Source organism: Trichechus manatus, unplaced genomic scaffold (genome assembly GCF_000243295.1).
Source record: "Trichechus manatus latirostris isolate Lorelei unplaced genomic scaffold, TriManLat1.0 scaffold00001, whole genome shotgun sequence".
NCBI classification, from domain to species: domain Eukaryota; kingdom Metazoa; phylum Chordata; class Mammalia; order Sirenia; family Trichechidae; genus Trichechus; species Trichechus manatus.
This window is the reverse complement of record NW_004443937.1, coordinates 28,809,692-28,829,739: the sequence shown is the minus strand read 5'-3', so window position 1 is coordinate 28,829,739 and position 20,048 is coordinate 28,809,692. Positions and strand designations below refer to the sequence as shown.

At 40.1% G+C, this 20,048-nt stretch overlaps 1 protein-coding gene across 4 annotated transcripts in view; it reads right to left on the bottom strand.

Moving 5' to 3' along the window:
- RBM6 (RNA binding motif protein 6) overlaps positions 1–20,048 on the bottom strand; it is a 105,430-nt gene that overhangs the window by 84,436 nt on the left and 946 nt on the right. For 3 of the 4 annotated variants that reach the window (XM_023727002.1, XM_023727008.1, XM_023727007.1), the window contains exons 2-3: positions 5,648–5,759; positions 1,041–2,316 (exon numbers count right to left, since the gene is read on the bottom strand). In XM_023727002.1, the coding sequence (XP_023582770.1) occupies positions 1,041–2,316; positions 5,648–5,691 (1,320 nt within the window). In that variant the 5' untranslated portion in view covers positions 5,692–5,759. Of the gene's footprint in view, positions 1–1,040; positions 2,335–5,647; positions 5,760–20,048 lie in introns of those variants that run through there. The other variant, XM_023727013.1, reaches the window with a different exon arrangement.

The following is a 20,048-nucleotide window of genomic DNA, read 5'->3' as shown; positions in this document are numbered from 1 at the left end:
TTAGCCCAAGAGACAGAAAGGGCCACATAAACCAGAGACTCCATCAGCCTGAGACCAGAAGAACTAGATGGTGCCCAGCTACCACCAATGACCACCCTGACAGGGAATACAACATAGAGTCCCTGACAGAGCAGGAGAAAGCAGCGTACAGAACTCAAATTCTAGTAAAAAGACCAGACTTAGTGGTCTGACTGAGACTGGAGGGACCCTGGAAGACATGGCCCCAGACTGTTAGCCCAGAACTGAAACCATTCCTGAAGCCAACTCTTCAGACATAGACTAGACTAGACTATAAGACATAAAATGATACTCGTGAAGAGAGTGCTTGTTAGCTCAAGTAGATACATGAGACTAAATGGGCAACTCCTGTCCAGAGGCAAGATGAGAAGGCAAAAAGGAATAGGAGCTGGCTGAATAGACACAGGAAATCCAGGGTGGAAAGCAGGAGTGTGCTGTCACATAACAGGGATAGCAACTAGGGTCACACAATAATTTGTATACAAATTTTTGTATGAGAAACTAACTTGAACTGAAAACTTTCACTTACAGTACAATTTAAAAAATAATGACTATCGCATGTAAGTACTGTGCTTCTTTATAAAAAATCACCTATATAAGACCAAATGGTCAATAATTACTTTAAAACAAAGATGAGAACGTAATGGGGCAGGGAAACCAGAGTAATGGAAACGGAACAACCAGTACAGAAATAATGAGAAATGTTCACACACTGTTAAGAATGTAACCAATGGCACTGAACAACTTGTATAGAAATTGAATGGAAACCTAAACTGCTATGTAAACCTTCACCGAAACCACAATAAAATATTATAAAAGAAAAATAGTGGAGAGACACAAATCAGAAATATGATCTGAGCTGAAGGCCCTTTCTCTAGAGATTTACATTCCACTCCTGAACACAAATTTTGCTTCTTAATGGTTGTGCAAGAAGATCCAGGACTAAAGGTCACGAGTTCTACACTTTACTCTTCAGAAAAGCCTTATGAAAAAGGAAAAAGAAATCCATCCCATAAACATACCTGGAGGTCCCATTGGGCATCTCGGGCAGTTTTGCCCTCAGGAAAAGACTTGTTCTGGCCATAGTCGTATATCTGGTTTCCTGGCAGCCTGTGATCCACATCACGGTACTCCATGCTTCTGTAATCAGTGTCTTGCCGGCCAAGAAAGTCCAGACCACTTTCTTCTTTAAACAGACCAGCATCTGAACTCTGTTGTTCACCTCCAGAAAGCTGTGACATGTCTTGATCTTGAAGTGGACTTTGGCTGTTCTGAAAGTCTGATGGCGACTCATGTTCAAAGGCTGCACCTTGTGTTTCTCCTTCTCTTGTTTCTGAATGCTCAAATTCTCCCTTCTGAATGCCAAAAGCAGGCCTTTCTGTTGTATGGTCATGTGTGGATTCTTCTCTCTTGTTCACATTCATACCAGAATGTTCTCTATCTTGTGTAGAGGGCTGAATGTAATCCAAAATATTTGGATCCACAGGGGGCATCTCCCTATCTTTAAATTCCATACAAGATCCCACCTCTCTGCCCCTAAAATCTTGATCAGTCCTGGACCGATGCCTACCTCTGAAATCTGAACGTGGGGTATCCCTGTCCCTAAAGTCTAGATCAGTAGGACCTGAACCTCGGCCTCTAAAGTCCACCTGTGTTCCTTCTTTGTCCCTGAAGTCCAAATCAGATACATCTCTATTCCTAAAATCCGAACGGGACTGATCTCTGGCCCTGAAATCCAAATCTGATAAATCCCTTCCCCTAAAATCTGCATGGGATCCATCCCGGCCTCTAAAATCTAAATCATAAGCACCCCGACCCCTGAAGTCAGAAGGAGCATCCCTACCTCTGAAATCAACAGTGTGAGCATCCCTGTCTCTGTAGTTCATGTGAGACATCTCCCTACTTCTATAATCCATAGAAGTACTATCCCCACCCCTATAGTCCATAGGTGGTCCTTCTCTATCCCGAAAATCCCCAGCATGTATGTCCCTACCCCTGAAGTCCAACTGTGATGAATCCCTGCTCTGGAAATCAGAAGATGAAAAATCTCCCCCCCTAAAATCACGTCCAGGTCCCTCCCCTCCTCGATAGTCACCATGCAGTCCGTCTCTAGCTCCATAGCTGAAAGAATGTTCCTCTACATTTGCAAAGGGAGTTCCTGAATGCCCCTGGAAATCAAAGGGAAGTGAATCTCTGCCAGGAAAGTTGCCAGAGTGTCTCTCTTGAGCATGACTCTTAAGGGGAGGAGGAGGATAATCCCTGTTCCACCCGGGAGCAAACCTTTCTTCTTGGCTCCCACTGTAGAAACAAAGACAGTGTTACTCATATTGTCCAGAGAGTTTGAAATCTACACACCAGCATATTCTTCTCTAATCACAGCACATTCTTCTGTAAACATTTTTTTTTTTTTTTGGCAGAGTTCTGTAACAAGGTCCTAGATCTGCAGAAAACAGCAATGTTTTGCTATTTTAAGACGAAGTGGCGGAGTAAACGTTTATGCTCCCATTTCAGAACACGAGGAAAGTCAACACAAGGTTTTCAACATGACTGCTGCAGAAAAAGCTTTCACCCAGTCCTGCAACAGGGAAAATCCGCAACACCAGATAAGCTAGCAATGGTGACACGCTACAAAAATTTTCATTTCCTACAGTCAGGGAACTTGGAATTCCAAGGTCAACATGATGATTCCTATGCATCAGAAAAATCAATGCACTATAAATTTGTTACCGGAAGTTTCAGGAGGTGTCGTTCTCATTGCTGCATCCAAGGGTGACATTAAAAAATATTTGATTACAGCTACAGCACAGACATCACCCAACCAGGATGGGTGCAGGCCCAAAACAAAGAAACACTGGCTGTAAATCAGCAGTAGGAGCACACCAGTATTTACCAGCTGAGCATCAGCCCCGGCTGCATCTAAATCCCAGTTCTACAGTGGCTCTACCTAAACCACTCTCACCTGGGTCCTATTATTATATTCTATTATTATAACTACCCAAGGGTGTCATAGAAGACAGCATGAATTATGCCACAAAGCCATGCATAAGCCATCTAAGCCAAGCAACAGCATCTAGGAACTTAACGGTGAAAGGGACCTAGAGAGAGCATTAGGCCTTCAAGCATTATTCCCATGTCCCAAATGAAGCAGCTGATATTCCAGATTCCAATGCCACATGCTAATTTTTATGGTAATAAAATTTATCTAAAATAAGCATAGTATTAAATTCACATTACCAGTTTGGAGGACTCACAAGACAAGTAAGAGCTGGCCCAATCTTTCATACTACCCCACGTCTTCCCTTCACCTAACCTCAAGACCATTTTATATGTTTTGGTTTTGGTAAGAAATTAGGGAATTTAGGTATTTAGGTACATGGGATCCTGATTTGGGGCAGAGAATAAGGAAAATATGAGGAGTTCTGACGGGCTATCTGCTACTTAGCAGTAGAACAAAAAGTAACAGATCAAGTCCAACTAACTCAGTTCTCTCCTTCCAGAACATACCAGTTCTATTACACGACCCTTCTGAGCTCACTAAAGAAAGAATCAAAGGATTCTGGGTCACTCAACTCAAGAGCAACAGTTACAGGTGGGAATTTAACAACATTAACGTAAACACTAGAATGGTGTGCATTTAATAAATTTTCAGAACACGATGACTTCCACAGGCTCCCATTAACATTAGTTATGTCTATCTGCTTCATCATAACAGAAGTCAGCTTAAATGTTCTACATAAGTAATACAATTAAATCATTCAAATCCTAGTTAACTTGCAGAAAGACTTATGCCTCATCAGACACTTGTGGGATGAGTACTGAGGTACCTAAATCTAAATCTACATGTCTTCTGACCAGAACACAACCAACACTGCCTTTGAATACTGCCCCAAGGATTATCTTACCCTTTTAAATTGAGATCAAATAGATCTAGAGTAACATACTGTACTAGGGTTCTTGGAACTATATTTTATACAGACTACACAAAAAAAATTCTATTAATATAAAACAGCAGTGGCTATAAGAAGTCATTTTCAATTAAACAAAAACAAATTTAAGATGGAAAGTCATTCAAATGAAATACAAAATCATTTTCCTGCAAGATATATTTTGGCCAAATTAGTCTAAAAGAAAGAAATGCTGTATAAACTATGTCTCCCTTCTGGTCAAGGGTCTTACAAAATATAGCATCTAATGACTTAAACTAAAGTTGGGGATATACACTTTTAAATAATAAAATAGGATCAAAGTGAAAATAGAAAAAATATCATGCAATACAGCTAAATTAACCTAATTTCGGAATGCTTATATAAACCATCTTAAGTTAATTCTGCAAGAAACAGCCTCACTTTCAAAATAATTGTCCATAAATATAAGCAATAAGAGGACAGTTTACAATCTAAATGTTTAAAAAATGTTAAAGTCCACCAATCTACACCAGGGCTTGGCAAATATTTTCTGTAAACAGCCAAGAGTAAATATATTAGGCTTTCTAAGTTATACAGTCCCTGTAACAACTATTCAACTCTACCATTATAGCACAAAAGCAACCACAGACAATTTGTAAAAGAACGAGTGTGGTTGTGTTCCAATAAAACTTTATTTACAAAACCAGGCTGTGGGCCATAGTTTACTGACCACTGATCCAGACCTTAGTATTTTGAAAGGAAAAACATAGCCAGCATCACTGCCATAGCTTTAATTTAGAGATCACTGAGCAGAAAGTAAAGACCCCTATCATTTAGCATTTACAAAACATTAGCTTTACTAAACATAATATGGATTTTTTAAACTCAGTTCTCAAACTAAAATTTCGTATTAGAATACCAAGCTAAGAATACTGAATGAGAACATCTGTTGAATTCACACAATAAAATCTTGTGGACTGTCGATCCAAACGAAAATGCACTAGTAACAGAAGTTTCAATTGTAGCAATACTTCTGAATAACTTTAGAGGTCAGATTTATTTACACCAAGTAAAACTGTAAAAATCAGTCCTAACAGCACTTTATTAAATGTAAACACAACAAAAAAGCTTTAAAAATACTATCAGTGTATATTATATTAGCTATTTAAAAAATTAACTTCCTACAAATCTAAAAAACAATCCATTTACAACTGAATGCTACCACCTTCTCCACTCATCTTTGTATCCAGGAACCCTAAAACTGAAATGTACCTTAAAAAATTGCATCAAGTCATTCTTCCTTCTCAGAATTATTTGTAGTAGTTATGGTTTAACAACCTGCCATGGGCAAAACACAGCTCTAAATTCCAGATATAAATTAGTGAACTTAATGGAACTTTTATAAATGCGTATGTACATTTTTGCTAGCTTTCTTCACTAAGCATGTGTTACTTTGCTAAGATATAAAAAATAAAATATTTAGTGATTTTTTTTTTTTAAATGTTTAAAAAGACATTACAACATAAAATACCTGGCATGCTGGGTATTCAGTTTCATAATCACTTTGGAAATGATTTAGAAACTTTTTTTATACTTTCTATTTTTAAAAAATCAGAACTATTTCTCCACACAGAAAATATCTCCCTTTATGGTAGCCCCAAAATTTTATACTGTCTCTATCATTAAAATATTGACAATTTAAATATTCAAATTTCAGGACTTACCGAAAAGGTCCTGTTCTATTAGCAGATCGAGAATCCCCCCACATCTCTTTCTATGTCAAGAAGGCTCCAATAAGTAGATCCTTGTTCTATCAAACTCTGGTTATAGCAGCACCTGTATAAAAACAAAAGACAAAAATTAGTATATTAGAATGAAAAAATCACATTGATTAAGGGCAGGACTGCACAGTTGATTACTGTAACTGCTATCAGTAAGTTGTACACCTGTAAAAAGTTGAACTGGCAAAGGCTGTGTGATAGATATATTTACGATGACCAAAAAAAAAAAAAAAAGGTAGCTACTGAGGCTGCTTATGTACAACCAAACACCTTACAGGATTTGGTTCCTTGTTTGGAGGTTTAGGGTCATGGTTTCATGGGACGTCCCAGTATATTGGCCTAATAAAATGTTTAGTGCTTCTGTTCTACCTCCTAGTTCACTGCGTAGTGCCTGAGGTCTTAAAAGCTTACAAGCAGCCATCCAAGGCACAAGAATTGGCCTATTCACCTGCAGCAACAGAGGAAGGAGAGTAAGGAATAGGAGGAGGATACGGAATGTGTGGCTAACTGCCTCCATGAACAACCAACTGCCTCCTCTGCCATAAGACCAGAAGAACTGGATGGTGCCCGGCTACCATCACTAAACGTTTTGATCGAAGATTTCATAGAAGAATTCTGACCAGAAGAGAGAAAACATAGAACAGAATTTCAAATTCACATGGGGTCTAGACTTTCTGAAGCTGTGGAGGGTAGCTGAACCCCTGAAACTACTGACCTAAGATAATCTTTAAACCTTAAACAAAAAACATCGGCTGAAGTCATCTTAAAATCAAACAGTAGTTTAGCTTAACTAGTAAAAAAAGGACTGCCTTGAGCATTATGCTCTTTTTAAGAACTATCTGTATGGGATCAAACTGACAACAGCAACTCAAAAGATCAAATAGGAACCTTAGAAGGCAGTGAGTTTATGTTAATGAGGGAGGAACAACTCAGAAAAATAGGGTGAGAATGGTTGCACAACTCAAAGAATGTGATCAGTATTACTAAATTGTATAAGTAGAAACTGTTGAATTGGTGTATGTTTTGCTGTGTATAGTTTCAACAACAAAATTAATAAAATTTCGGGAAAAAAACTAGTACACTAGAATATGAACTAGTGGCTAACCTAGTTTTCTTCTGCTTGGCTTATCTGGGACCGAATCAGCAAGGATATTTTTGGAGACCCTTTTAAACATTTACGAATTAAAGTGTAACATGAAAAATAAACTTAATTAAAAATGTGTGCTCTGAGGCACCATAAACTTTTCAAATGTACTATGAATGCTTCACATTTACTAAGTATTTACTAAATCTTCCAGCACCTACTCTTCCTTCCTTTTTGAAAACAGCATCTTAGCGTTAACCCCATCCTTAGTCAACATGGCTGATCCCATATCATCCAGCCTGGGCAATCAGAACAGTCTATTACCCTCACTACAGTGATTGCTCTGAAGATGGGGTATGTGACCCAAGCCAAGCTAAGAAGTCATCCCCAGGACCTTTGTTGTCGCTACTGAAAAAGGGGCCACTTCCCTGAGATCACAAATACTAGGGACCCAGAAAACTTGCAGTTGCCCAGGACACCGTATGTGTCACCTGCAAAAAGACTTTTCCTGAGAATGAACCCAATACACAAGCAAGCAAAACTGAGAGCTGTAAAAACAAGGAGCCAGGGATTAATGAGATTGTTTGCGCCCTTGAATTTAGCCATGCATGAAGCCAGCTTTAACCAACCCCCGCCCGCCCGCCCCCACCCGGACTTTTCAGTTACATGAGCCAACAATTCCCTTCAAGAGTCCTAAATATTTAATACTCTGTAAAAAATGTCTCCAAAATGAAAAGAGACATCTTCTTATTTTACAACTGACCTGAGGCCGAAGCAGGAAAAATTAGTAGAATAAAGCAGTAATTCATTTCTTCCATTAACATGCCCACTGAACCAGCCGGAATTTTGTCTGTATCACTTCTACTATTTTGGCTTCTAAAACGATCATACTTACAACCAAATGGAGGTAAACAGACATATAAGGCTAGAGGAGACATGCTAGGAATCTCTAATTAGGAGAGGAAGTGTCATTATTGCTTATGAAACCATAATGGTCCAGAAAAACACTTGGGCATAAACAAACTGAGGCAGCACAAGAAAGGGTCGTATGTGTAAAATAAACCACTATAGTACCAGAAGTCCCTGAGTAGTGCAAGCGGTTTGCAATCAGCTGCCAACGTAAAGGTTAGCAGTTCAAACCCACTCAGCATTGAGGCAGAAGAAAGGCCTGGCAAACATCTTCCATAAAGATTATAGCCAAGAAAAACTTATGGAGCAGTTCTACTCTCTAACACATGGGGTCACCGTGAATTGGAGTTCACTCAATAGCAATGTGTTACAGTGCCAGTCAATATAAAGAGACAAAAGAAACAAAGTATTAAAAACCAGAAAGGAAGAGGGGAAACCATTATTATTTGCATATAATGATTATTTACCAGGAAACCCCAATAAAACCAATTTAAAATGTCTATAAACAAAATATTTAATAATCAATAGCCTTCATATATACAAACAATGACCAGTACAAAGGCATTGGAAGATCCGATCTCAAGCAACAACCAACCAAAAGATAAACTTAAATCTAAATGAAGCACCTCAAAAAGTTAAACACAGAATTATCACACAACACAGCAATTCCACTCCTGGGTATTTACCCAAAAGAACTGAAAACGCACACTGTCCAAGAATGTTCATAACAGCATTAGTCACAATAGTCAAAAAAAGAGGCGGAAACAATTCAAGTGTCCATCAACAGATGCGTGGATAAACCAAGTGTGATATATACATACAAGGGAATATTATTCAGCCATAAAAAGGAACGAAGCTGTGATACATGCTAGGACATGGATGAACTTTGAAAATGCCCTGCAAAGTAAAATACGCCAGACACAAAAGGACAAATATTGTATGATTCCACTTATATGAAATATCTAGAACAGGCAAATTCATAGAAACAGAAAGTAGATTAGAGGTTACCAGGGACTAGGGGGCAGGGATGGGAGGCTAAGGGGATGAATGGGGAGTTGTCGCTTAATGGGTACAGAGTTTTTGTTTGCGGTGATGAAAATTTTTGCAAGTCAACAGCAGTGATGGTTTCACAACACTGTGAATACAATTAATTCTATTGAATTGTATAGTCAAAAATGGTTAAAACGACAGATTTTGTTACATATATTTTACCTCAATTAAAAAAAAAAATCTAAATGAAGAAAAAAAACTTCCTGAGGGATACAGAAGGCATAAGTTAATGGAGAAATGTATCATGTTCTTAGGCAAGAAGACATTTTAAAGACTGGATTCTACCTAAGTCAATCTATAAATTAATATGATATCTAAAAACAGGGTTAGACTTTTTCCTGCATTAGACAAGCCTACAAAAAAAATAAGGAAGAATAGCTAGAAAGTATTTGAAAAATAATGATCTGAAGAGCCCTCACTGGTCAGAGGAAGAGGTTAATCCTACCATATATCAAAATATATTTTAAAGAAGATACAGGGGCATGGTTTCGGGACCCAGTTTTTAACAATGGATTATCAGATATGACAATAAAAGCATGAACAGCAAAAGAGAAAATAGATAAAATAGGATCTCATAAAAATTTACTGGAATCTCATAAAAATTAAATCCTTTTGTTCATCAAAGAACTTTATCAAAAAAGTGAAAAAAAAACCTACAAACTGGGAGAAAATTTTGGGGAACCATCTATCCAATAAAGGTCTAATATCCAAAATATATAAAAAGCTTCTACCATTTAACAACAAAAAGACAACACAATAAAAAAAAGGGCAAAGAACTTGAACACACATTTCACTAGAGATATTCAAATGCCCAACAAGTATATGAAAAGATGCTCAACGTTATTAGCCATTAGGGAGATAAAAACCAACACTACAATGAGATACCACCTCACCCTCATTAGAACAGCAATCAAAAAAAAAAAAAGAAAACAGCAGGTGTTGGCAAGGTTGTGGAGAAACTGGAATCCTCATTCACTGCTGGTGGGAATATAAAATGGTACAGCTGCTGTGGAAAACGGGTTGGCGGTTCCTCAGAAAGTTGAGCATAGACCTACCACATAACCCAGCAATCCCAATCCTAGGTATAAACAGAGATATACCATGTTCATGGATTTAAAAGACTAGACATTGTTAAGATATCAATTCTTCCCAAACTCACCTATAGGAACACTGAGCATTATTAGCACTTGAATGCACTTGCAGCCCCAGGTTCTTCCGGGGTCTACACCTACCAGAGCATCATCTGACAGACAATCCCCACCTCACTCCCATCTCCTGGGGCATGTGGCTGGGACTTCCTGAGCAGGGCCTGTCCCACCCTGTCCTACACCTAGCCACATGCCCTCTCTCACTCCCACTTCCCCACCAGGGGGCCCATGTCCTCCTAGGTAGAGATTCCAGAATCTCCATCGTGTCATTTGGCCTCTGACCTTCACCTACCTTGTGGTTTCTCCCCAAACAGTACTGGAGGGGGAATGTGAGGATGAGGGTAGCACATGGGGAAAAGAACACTGCCTGTGAGAGTGTGTGCTGAGGTCTGGCTATCCCAGTTCCTACCAGAGTTCACTTTCATTGAATGTGTTTTATCCCCTCCAACTCCCACAGCAGCAATCTCTGAATCCAGGGGCTGAGGGAGATAAAAGTTACAGTATTCTCTCCTCCCTATCCCCTCAGGCTCACAAGGGATCTACAGGTGCATGAGGGGAGGGAGAACCAGACCACTCCCACTGCAGGACTACTCCCAAAGTGAGGTCAGACTCAAGTGAGCCCCAAGGGGTGTCATACCTCCACATTTCCATGAAGCAAAGCAAACACATAGGCTTGGGGGGTGCTGGCAGCTACCCATCACACCCCTCTTGAAACAAGAACCCAAGCATTCTAACAAGTGTGTGAGTCAAGCGCTCACAAGAAAACTCCCATGGCACAAGGATGGTAAAGGCCAGAGTATAAATCCTCAGACCTCTCCAGTCCTTGCAAGTTCACACCACCACTCTCACCTGTGGTGCCAGGGAGGTGTAGCCTGAGTGCATATTAAGACCCAAAAGATGTTGCACTATGCCTGAGAAGGGCAAAACAAGAGGAAACTCTGTTGGAAGTCTACAGCATATGAAAATCTGTCATCTGGCCAAGACATATCAAACCATCTAGTAGATGGCTCCCTTAAAGTTTTCCTCAGAATAGCTGGAGCATTCACAGACATGCAGTTCAATCTGGCAACGCAATGATTACAGGTCTTGGAAATGAAATGATGTCAAACTATTCTTAAAATTTAAATGAGTAAAAACCCTGAGTTGCTGGATGCAGCCAGGGCCACCTTTGGTCAGCAACACTGGCACTGCAAGATGAACCAAATGCCAAGTTAAGGCATTCGATGCTGATGCTCATCAGACCCCAGGAAAGGTGTTGGCTGATACACATAGTAGGGTAGGACAGGAGCCATAAAAATCAGAATCTATACAGAATTACCTAATAACTTACCTACCAAATTAACTAGCTCTGAAAATGAATGGTACTAAAACATTAATCCCATATACACCCATGGCTGGCAGTTAACACTCAAGAGGGAGTGAGAAGGGCCTGCTGCCTGACTGCCCAGATCCCACCTCCCAACCCCAGCCCCACAAATGCTACACAGCAATGAGTAGAAGGGCTGCTGTGGTGACCTTTGAAGCCTAGGACCTAGGCCCAGATGGAGCTGCTACAGATGAAGATCTTGGGAGTGGTAACAAATATTCAAATAAAAGCTTTGAAGGTTGAAATGGAAAATGATTCCATGTGAACAGCTGTTGAACACGGGTCAGCTGAGCCTAAGAGATGGCAAGTGTCACGTGTCACATTAAGCCGTGGGCTCCACTCCTGGTAATGCCCTTCCATCAATCCCTGAAATTTCAGCTTTACAATCACACTCCCCCAGAACCCAAAGACTGGTTTCCTGAAAGCTAACCAGCATGTTATGGGAATAAAGTCTCCCCATCATAGGCCACCATTCTTTATGGTTGAAATTATGATGGTAGTTGATTGTTTTCAAACCTCCTCTGCCTTTCATTCTTGATTAATGAGAACATTCTTTGCAAATGCTCTTGCTGTGGTCCACCTTGTATGGTTTCAAGAATTTCAACTCCAGCAGCACAATACTAACATCCCAGGTCATACCTCTCAATCATGGCTTTGGTTCCAAAAACCAACAAAACAGAGCCAAAGGATCCTATTCTAATACTTTTAGCTGCAGTATCCAGTAGTTTGAGCATGCTTTAAACGTTCTAATTTTTTTTCAAAGTAAACACTTTAGGCCCCATCGGACACTCAGTTAAGGCACATCCAAGGGGCACCCAGAAACAGGCAAGGGGCACAGATGGGGGTAGCTCAATATGACCACATACCCACTTCCAAGATGCAACCACGAGCCTTTTAACTGTAGCAATTTTAATATATGCTATTAGGGCTGGAATTAGTGGCTACTGGCAACACCCTTGCATGCCAAAAGAGCCTCGTTAAAGGATTTAAAGTGTATTCATCCTGTTTATGGTGCTTTCCCAGGTCTGGAATGGGTAATTTGTGTGCCTACTGCTTTCCTTGGATGTGGTAGGGTTTCTTAGGTTTCATCTCCAGAATTCAATCCTGATTCCCTATTGATGGTACTTGCCTTGCCTACCATCACACCACACTCAAAAGTTAATTAAAAATGGATCACCAACATAAATGTAAAGGCTGAAACCATCAAGATTATTAAAAAAAAAAAAAAAGAAAGAAAGGAAATGTTTGTGAGCTTGGTGTAGGCAATGATTTCTTAGATAGGATCCAGAAAGCACTAACCATAAAAGAAAATTATCCAGATTAAAAACTTCTGCTCTTCAAAAGATACTCTTTTTAAAAAAAAAAATGAACAGGCAAACTACAGACTGGAGTACATATTCACATGGCATATTCGCCAAATGCTCACTGTGATTAGTCATAAGGAAAACACAAATTAAAACCACAATGATACCAGTACACACTCACTAGAATGGCTAAAATTGAAGACTCACCAAAACAAATGCACGAGGATTTCCAGCAATTAGAACTCTCAGGCACCGCTGTATAGAACACAAAATAGTACAACCACTTTGGAAATCGGTCTGACAAACACTACCCTTGTTGTTGTTAGCTGCCACCGAGTCTATTCCAACTCATGGCAACCCCATGTGTTACAGAGTAGAACTGCTCTATAGGGTATTCTTGGCTATAATTTTAGCAGATTACTAGCCAACAGGTTGGTGGTTCAAACCCACCCAGAGACGTCTCAGAAGACAGGCCTGGCAATGTTTCCAAAAGGTCACAGCCTTGAAAACCCTATAGAGTAGGTCTACTCTGCACATATGGGGTCACTATGAGTCAGAATACACTTGACTGCAACTAACTACAACAATCTTAATGGAAATAGATCACCAGGTCTTTCCTTCTGTCCTCCCACTGGGTCAGTTCAAACTGTCAACTTTACGTTAACAGTCAAAAGCAAACGGTTTGCACCTCCTACGGACCTAATACTACACTATGACCCGGCAATTCATTTCTAGGTATTTACCCAAGATAAATGAAAACAAAAGACTTGTACAAAATGTTTACAACAGCTTTATTCATCATAGCCAAAAAAAAAAAAAAAAAAACCAGAAATGGCCCAAATATCCTTCAATAGGAAATGAGATAAACATTGTTAACATGTCTATGTCCTGAAGAGTTTCCCTCCCTGGGGCAGAGTACCTCAGACGTCTCGTGGAAAGGTGTGTTTCTTTGGTAAAAATGAGAGAAGGGTGAGTGGAAAAGGAGAATTAACAAGACTCATTCTTAAGAAGAGTATGGAAGTTGAGGATTTGCATACTGATTCCTTTAGAAACATCCGTGCTCACATTCTCCTTGCAAAGTTTTTGTGTAGTCCTAAACACCTGGAAGACCTTGCTTTAACACTTAACTTCTTTTTGCATATATTTCCACTCCGCTGATGGCTTCCTTTTTGTTTATAAACAAATTCCAATCTCTCTCATCCAAACATACACACCACCTCCCCATAAATATTTGCTGAATAAATAAATGAATGCCCATTAAATACTGCTAATCCCTCAGGGCTCTATACTATTCCCCAGCACCATTCTTGATTCTCATGCCATCCCTGGGCAATCCAATCCATTTGGAATTTATCACCATAACTACCAACTCTATGCTGATGATCTGCCTAGACTTCCCCAGACTACTCCTTAGATTTCCCGTTAAGTTCAAATGCCTGCCAGATATCTCCACTTGGCTATCCCATAGGAATCTCAAACTTATGTACAAATTAGAATTTATTACTGTAGGGAAACATTTAAATACATCATGAGAGCTGCTTTTTCTTATGAGTAGAAAATTGCCCTGATTTTAAATATTCTTATATCCTGGTCCCTTGTGGTTGTTGTGTGCCATCAAGTCGATTCCGATTCATAGCGACCCTAAATGACAGAACAGAACTGCCCCATAGGGTTTCCTAGACTTTAGGAATCTTTATGGGAGCAGATCACCAGGTCTTTTCTCCTACAGAGCTGCTGGTGGGTTCGAATCGCCGACCTTTCGGTTAACAGCCGAGAATTATAACCACTGCACCACCAGGGTGCCTTCATGGTTCCTTACACCCATGAATTACAAGCAGGTCCCCAGTTTAGGAGTGGGCTTGGTAAGGCAGTACAGTGTGGTGGTGGAGGGCTAAGGGTGCAGTCTCTGGACATACCCTGCTTGGATTCAGAGCCAGACTGCTCAGAGACAAGTCCTGGCTTTGCCACTAACCAGCTGTGGGAACTTAAGTTCTTTAACTTTATACCTCAGTGTACTTAAATCCGTAAAATCCTCAATTAACTTATCCGTAAAATCAAAATAAAGATCTCTACTTTATAGAGTTATCAGGATAAAATGATAAATCTTTAAAACAGTGCCTAATACATAAAATGCTCAGAAAATTTTAGGTATTACTATTTTAAATTTTTATTTCAAAAATCACTGGGATCTGGCATGCATTTCTGTTGATGCAGTCTAGTCTGGCTAACTGGTTGACAATGGAGTCTCATTTGCCAATTAAATTACATGGCAGACGTTTTCCAAGAAGTGATTAAGTTAAATTTGCAGCTCCAAAGTTTTTACAAACATATATTTAAGGCACATGTACAATATGTAATATGCCGGAAAATGCATCCTTTGCAGCCATTTATGATAGAAACGTTAAGATGTCAATTAAAATTTGCAAGGCAATAAACAAGTTTTCCAAAATTCTTTTAAAAAAACAAAAACTTCTAAAAATTCTTTTAAGAGGTCCAAGAGTAAAAGGGTTTCAAGACCACTGGCCTAGTGCATGTGTTTGAGTCAGACTGCCTGGGTTGAAGTGAAACTCCAGTTTTCTCTGTGTTCAACTGGGTAAGTTATTTAACTTTTATATGCCTCCTAGCTTTCCTCTTATAAAATGGGGATAATAATGGATGGTACTTATCTGATAGGATTACTCTAAGGAGTAAATGAGATCATGCATAAGAAGCATGGGTGCTGGCTCTTACCATTGGACCAGGAATTGACTTCAAAGAGGAACTAGGGAACTTTTTGAGGTGTTGGAAATATTCTAAACCTCAACAGTGGTGATGACTGCATCAAACTGTACACTTACAATGGGAATTTTATGGTATGTAAATTATGCCTCAAAACAACTTAAAAATTTTTAAACAACAATGTATTATACATTATTATTGCTACTACTATGCCCGGCGTTTATATCACAGCATTAAGCTGGAAAGAACCTGCCTAGTTATGTCTCTTCCTAGACAACAGTAATAAAGTCCAGCATAGCTGAGCGCTTACTCTGTGCCACAGTTACGCATTTCACATGGGTTCTCTCAATTGTCACAAGTACTCCAGGGAGTAAATTCTGTTACTATCTCCATTTTACTGATATGAAACTGGCCTCAGATAGGTTGAGAAACTTGCCTCAGTACAATGTAACTAATATGATGTAAACTCAAGACCATCTGATTCAAAAGCTAATGCTCTTAAATAAATACATAAAGTCGCTTCTCTTGCTTAAATATCTCTGATGGGGCCAGAACTTGATCAAACCACTTAACACATTTTTCTTCTATTTTAACAATATTAAACTGCAGGAGCCCTTATTTACTCTGCTGAATACCCTTGACTTATTTTAAATAGTAATCTCAGAACTGATCTTTTAGTTCCGGGGGCGGGGGGGAGGGGAATCAACGCTCCAAATTAATTATTTTAGCAACAGAAAACATGTTTATAGGTAAGAAAATATATTTTCTACCCACTGGCACCAATTCCCTAAAAGTCTATATTCTGCAGTTATCACAAGAAATAATTCACAAATGAATAAACAATAGCAAAGGAATAATCTCCTGTTCATGATAAAGATTATTCAGGTCTCACCCCATCTGGAGCAAGGGAGAATGAAGAAAACCAAAGACACAAGGGAAATATTAGTCTAAAGGACTAATGGACCACAAGAACCACAGTCTCCACCAGACTGAGTCCAGCACAACTACATGGTGCCTGGCTACCACCACCGACTGTTCTGACAGGGTCCTGGACAGACCTGGAGAAAAATATAGAACAAAATTCTAACTCAAAAACAAAAAGACCAGACTTACGGGTCTGACAGAGACTGAAGAAAGAGTATTAGCCCCGGACACCCTTACAGCTCAATAACGAAGTCACTCCTGAGGTTCACTCTTCAGCCAAAGATTAGACAGGCCCATAAAACAAAACAAGACTAAATGGCCACACCAGCCCAGGGGCAAGAACAAGAAGGCAGAATGGGACACGAAAGCTGGTAATGGGGAACCCAAGGTCGAGAAGGGGAGCGTATTGACATGTCGTGGGATTGGCAACCAATGTTACAAAACAATACATGTATTGTTTACTGAGAAACTAGTCTGCTCTGTAAACCTACATATAAAGTACAAAAAAAAAAAATTATTATTCAGGATGCTGCAGCAGTAATGCCCTTCTTTGCCGAACCCATGATTTCAGCACTAGCTCATGCCAGGAGCACAGACCCCAGCTTGTGAGGCAATTAAATCACACGGAGGATCTCATGAGTAAAGCACTAGATGGTAAGAAAAGAAATCAGACCCTGCCCTTGAGGGGCTTATTACCTAGTAAAACCAAAAACCAAATCCATTGCCGTCGAGACGACTGTGGCTCATAGCGACCCCAGAGTAAGGGAAAGAAGTATTCAACTTACTTGAGTGCTACAAGAGGAGGGGGAAAAAAAAAAGAAGACAATGGAGTTGAGGAACTGGGAGTGTCCAGTTTGGAGTGTCAGAGAAAGGAGTCAGAAAAGCCTGGAGGGTGGAGTTTGTGAGACAGGCCTTGATTAAGGAGGAATAAAATTGTCCCCACTTATCTAACAGCGAGCAGTGAAAACAAGAGTATAATGCACTACTATACAACTTCACTGTTTTACAATGCAGTATTTATAACAGAGGGGAAAAATGTCCTGTGCCAATTCAAACTATATTCGATGCCCACACATACGCCAGGTATAGAGCTTGCTGGTGGTAAAACAAAGATGAATAAGCAACAGTCCCTGACCTCGGTGAGTTACTTATTAATGAGAGAGGTTGTGGACATAAAAAGTAATAAAATTAATAGTAATGGCAACATTTAGGTGACCTTTATTATACATAAGGTCACCGTGAATCGGAGCCAATTCAACGGCAACTAACAAAAACAACCTTTAACAAACATCTTCTGCACACTAGGCACTGTTCTAAGGGTATTACTTTTATTACGTACACTTCACCAAGCTATGAGGTTGCTGCATTTCTAACCTCATTTCACAGATAAAGAAATTGAGTCTCAGAGAGATAGGGTACAGGTAGTCCCCCACTTACAATACATTCGAGTTATGACATATTCGAGTTACAATGAACCCACACTTACGACTGCCAGTTTTTGGGTTTTTTTGGTACATCTTATTGTTAGTAATATGTACTACATACAATGTTGCAGTGAATAACTTGCTGATATTATCATTCTCAGATGTAATGTTTCCAACCACCAAAGACAAAGATTGGATTTATAAAGACACTGCAAAAATGGCACAGAGGCATCTGACCTCCTCTAACTTCACCAAGGGGGAAAATCACCATCAGCATGAACAGCCCAAGGCTGACTGCTATGAGGCAGAGGTCAAACATAACTCCTCTCTCCAATCTTTTCACCAATTCTAACACCAGCCATCCCTACCATGGCACTCTCTACTCCTCTGCTGGGTTTGATTAACTCGTTGCAATGGCCACACAGAACTCACAAACAACACTTAATATTATGGGGTTTATTACAGAAGTAACAGTTACAATTCAGGATTAGGAACGACTCAGGATACAGTTTTCCAATCAGGACAGCTTCTTGACCATGCCTGTATGCAGCCCTCTCTGTGGCCTTCGGCCCCTCAGCCTGGCCTCTGCCCTGCTCCAGCAAGTGTTACAAAGCTCTTTAGCTCTGCCAGTAAGTGCCTTGATGCACCTGACTCCACCAGTAAGCCTCAGCCCCAAAGCACCCAGCTACCTTGCTCACCCACTGTAGCCGCCTTGCCACATGGGCCAGGAAGCCCACCATACCATCTCACACTGGTCTCCTGGTTCTGCTGCTGTTGTTTCTCTGCCACCACTTCTCACTGTCTCTGGTGTTACAGCTCTGTCTCCTGGGTCTAGGAGATTCTCAGTGCTGGGATCTTGGGTCCAGAGGATGTACTCCACCCCTGCATCTTCTTGGTGGTAGTGAGGTCCTCCTTTTCTGCCTCAAGGATAGCTTATTTTAAGTCTAGTAGGATGACAAAACTGACCAGTCCCCTCAGTAGGGTTCCATACACCTTATTTGCATGGTCCCAACCCCACAAAGGTGCCATGCACCTTATTTGCATTATTAGCAAACTGTCCAATCCCCTTGGTAGGCCATAAGCACCTTATTTGCATTGTCCCACCCAATTATTTGGTAGGAGTTACCAGATCATGTTGAGAAAGACCATATAAAAGTGATCTGTCACACTGCAAATACTGGTAATAAAAGGCAATGATAATGAAAATCCAAAAAAAAAAAAAGGGGGGTATTCGACTTACATCAGAACCGACTTATGACGGAAGAGGTGTAGGAACGGAACACCGAAGTAAGTCAAGAACTACCTGTAATTTGTACAATGTCACTGAGTGGAGAAGGCAGGAATGCAAACTCTTTCACAGATTCCAGAGCCTCTACAGTTATCTACTCTGCTATACAGAATTTCACAGAGTGATAGGAGAGTTATAAAAGGCACTCAAAGGATACTTGTTAACTAAATGAACAATAAGAACAATGTGTTGTGGGAGCCTACCAGAAAAAAATAATTCTAAGCGCTTGGTATATAGCTTGAATATTCCATCAAAGATCAATGTATGACCTTTACAATTTCACAGCTTTTCCGTAGTTTAAATCTTAATACAACTCTGAATCAGATTAACAACATCAGTTCATATATTTAAATATGGTGGCCCCGACTGCGGTCAAGTCCATTCCGACTCATAGCCAATCCTCTAGGACAGAGTAGAACTGCCTCATAGGGTTTCCAACGCTGTAATCTTTATGGAAGCAGACTGCCACATCTTTACTGTGCAGCAGCTGGTGGGTTCCAAGCTTTCAGTTAGCAACTGAGCGCTTAACCACTGCACCACCATGGCTCCTTAAATATGGTGGCAGAAGAATATAACTAGCCCAAGTGTCTGCCACAAGATGGGAATGTTTAATAACCTCCCCCCCCGACAATTCTCCTTTCTCTGAAAGGCTACAAGAACCTAAGATCCTAAAGACAACAAAAACCCAAGGCTGGTAACAGAATTCTACAAGGAAGAGTGCTACAACTGTCCAGGAAGAGACATCTGGTACCTATTCTTCAGGTTAGGTACTCAGGTAACAGATATGAAGACAACATTCAGGTCCAACTTCTGTGTTTCAAAACGGTAGTATATCATCAGTAAGTTCTGACACTGTCAACCCTACCATTCACCAGTTGTTGATACCTTTCTCTACAGTCCTCAAAGTTTGCTAAGGGTGACATAATGAAATCATTCACACGTGGCATTACTCAACAGGAAGCTGGAAACTAACAAACCTAGGACACAATCCAGAGTTCAGAAAAGTGAACCAATTGACCAGGTGCCTCGGAGTCTACTGAACTCCTTCACTTAGATCCAGCAACTCTGACCCTCAAAAGCAAACCTGCAATATGCGAAAAATACAGTTACCCTTAAAGTTTATATGCCC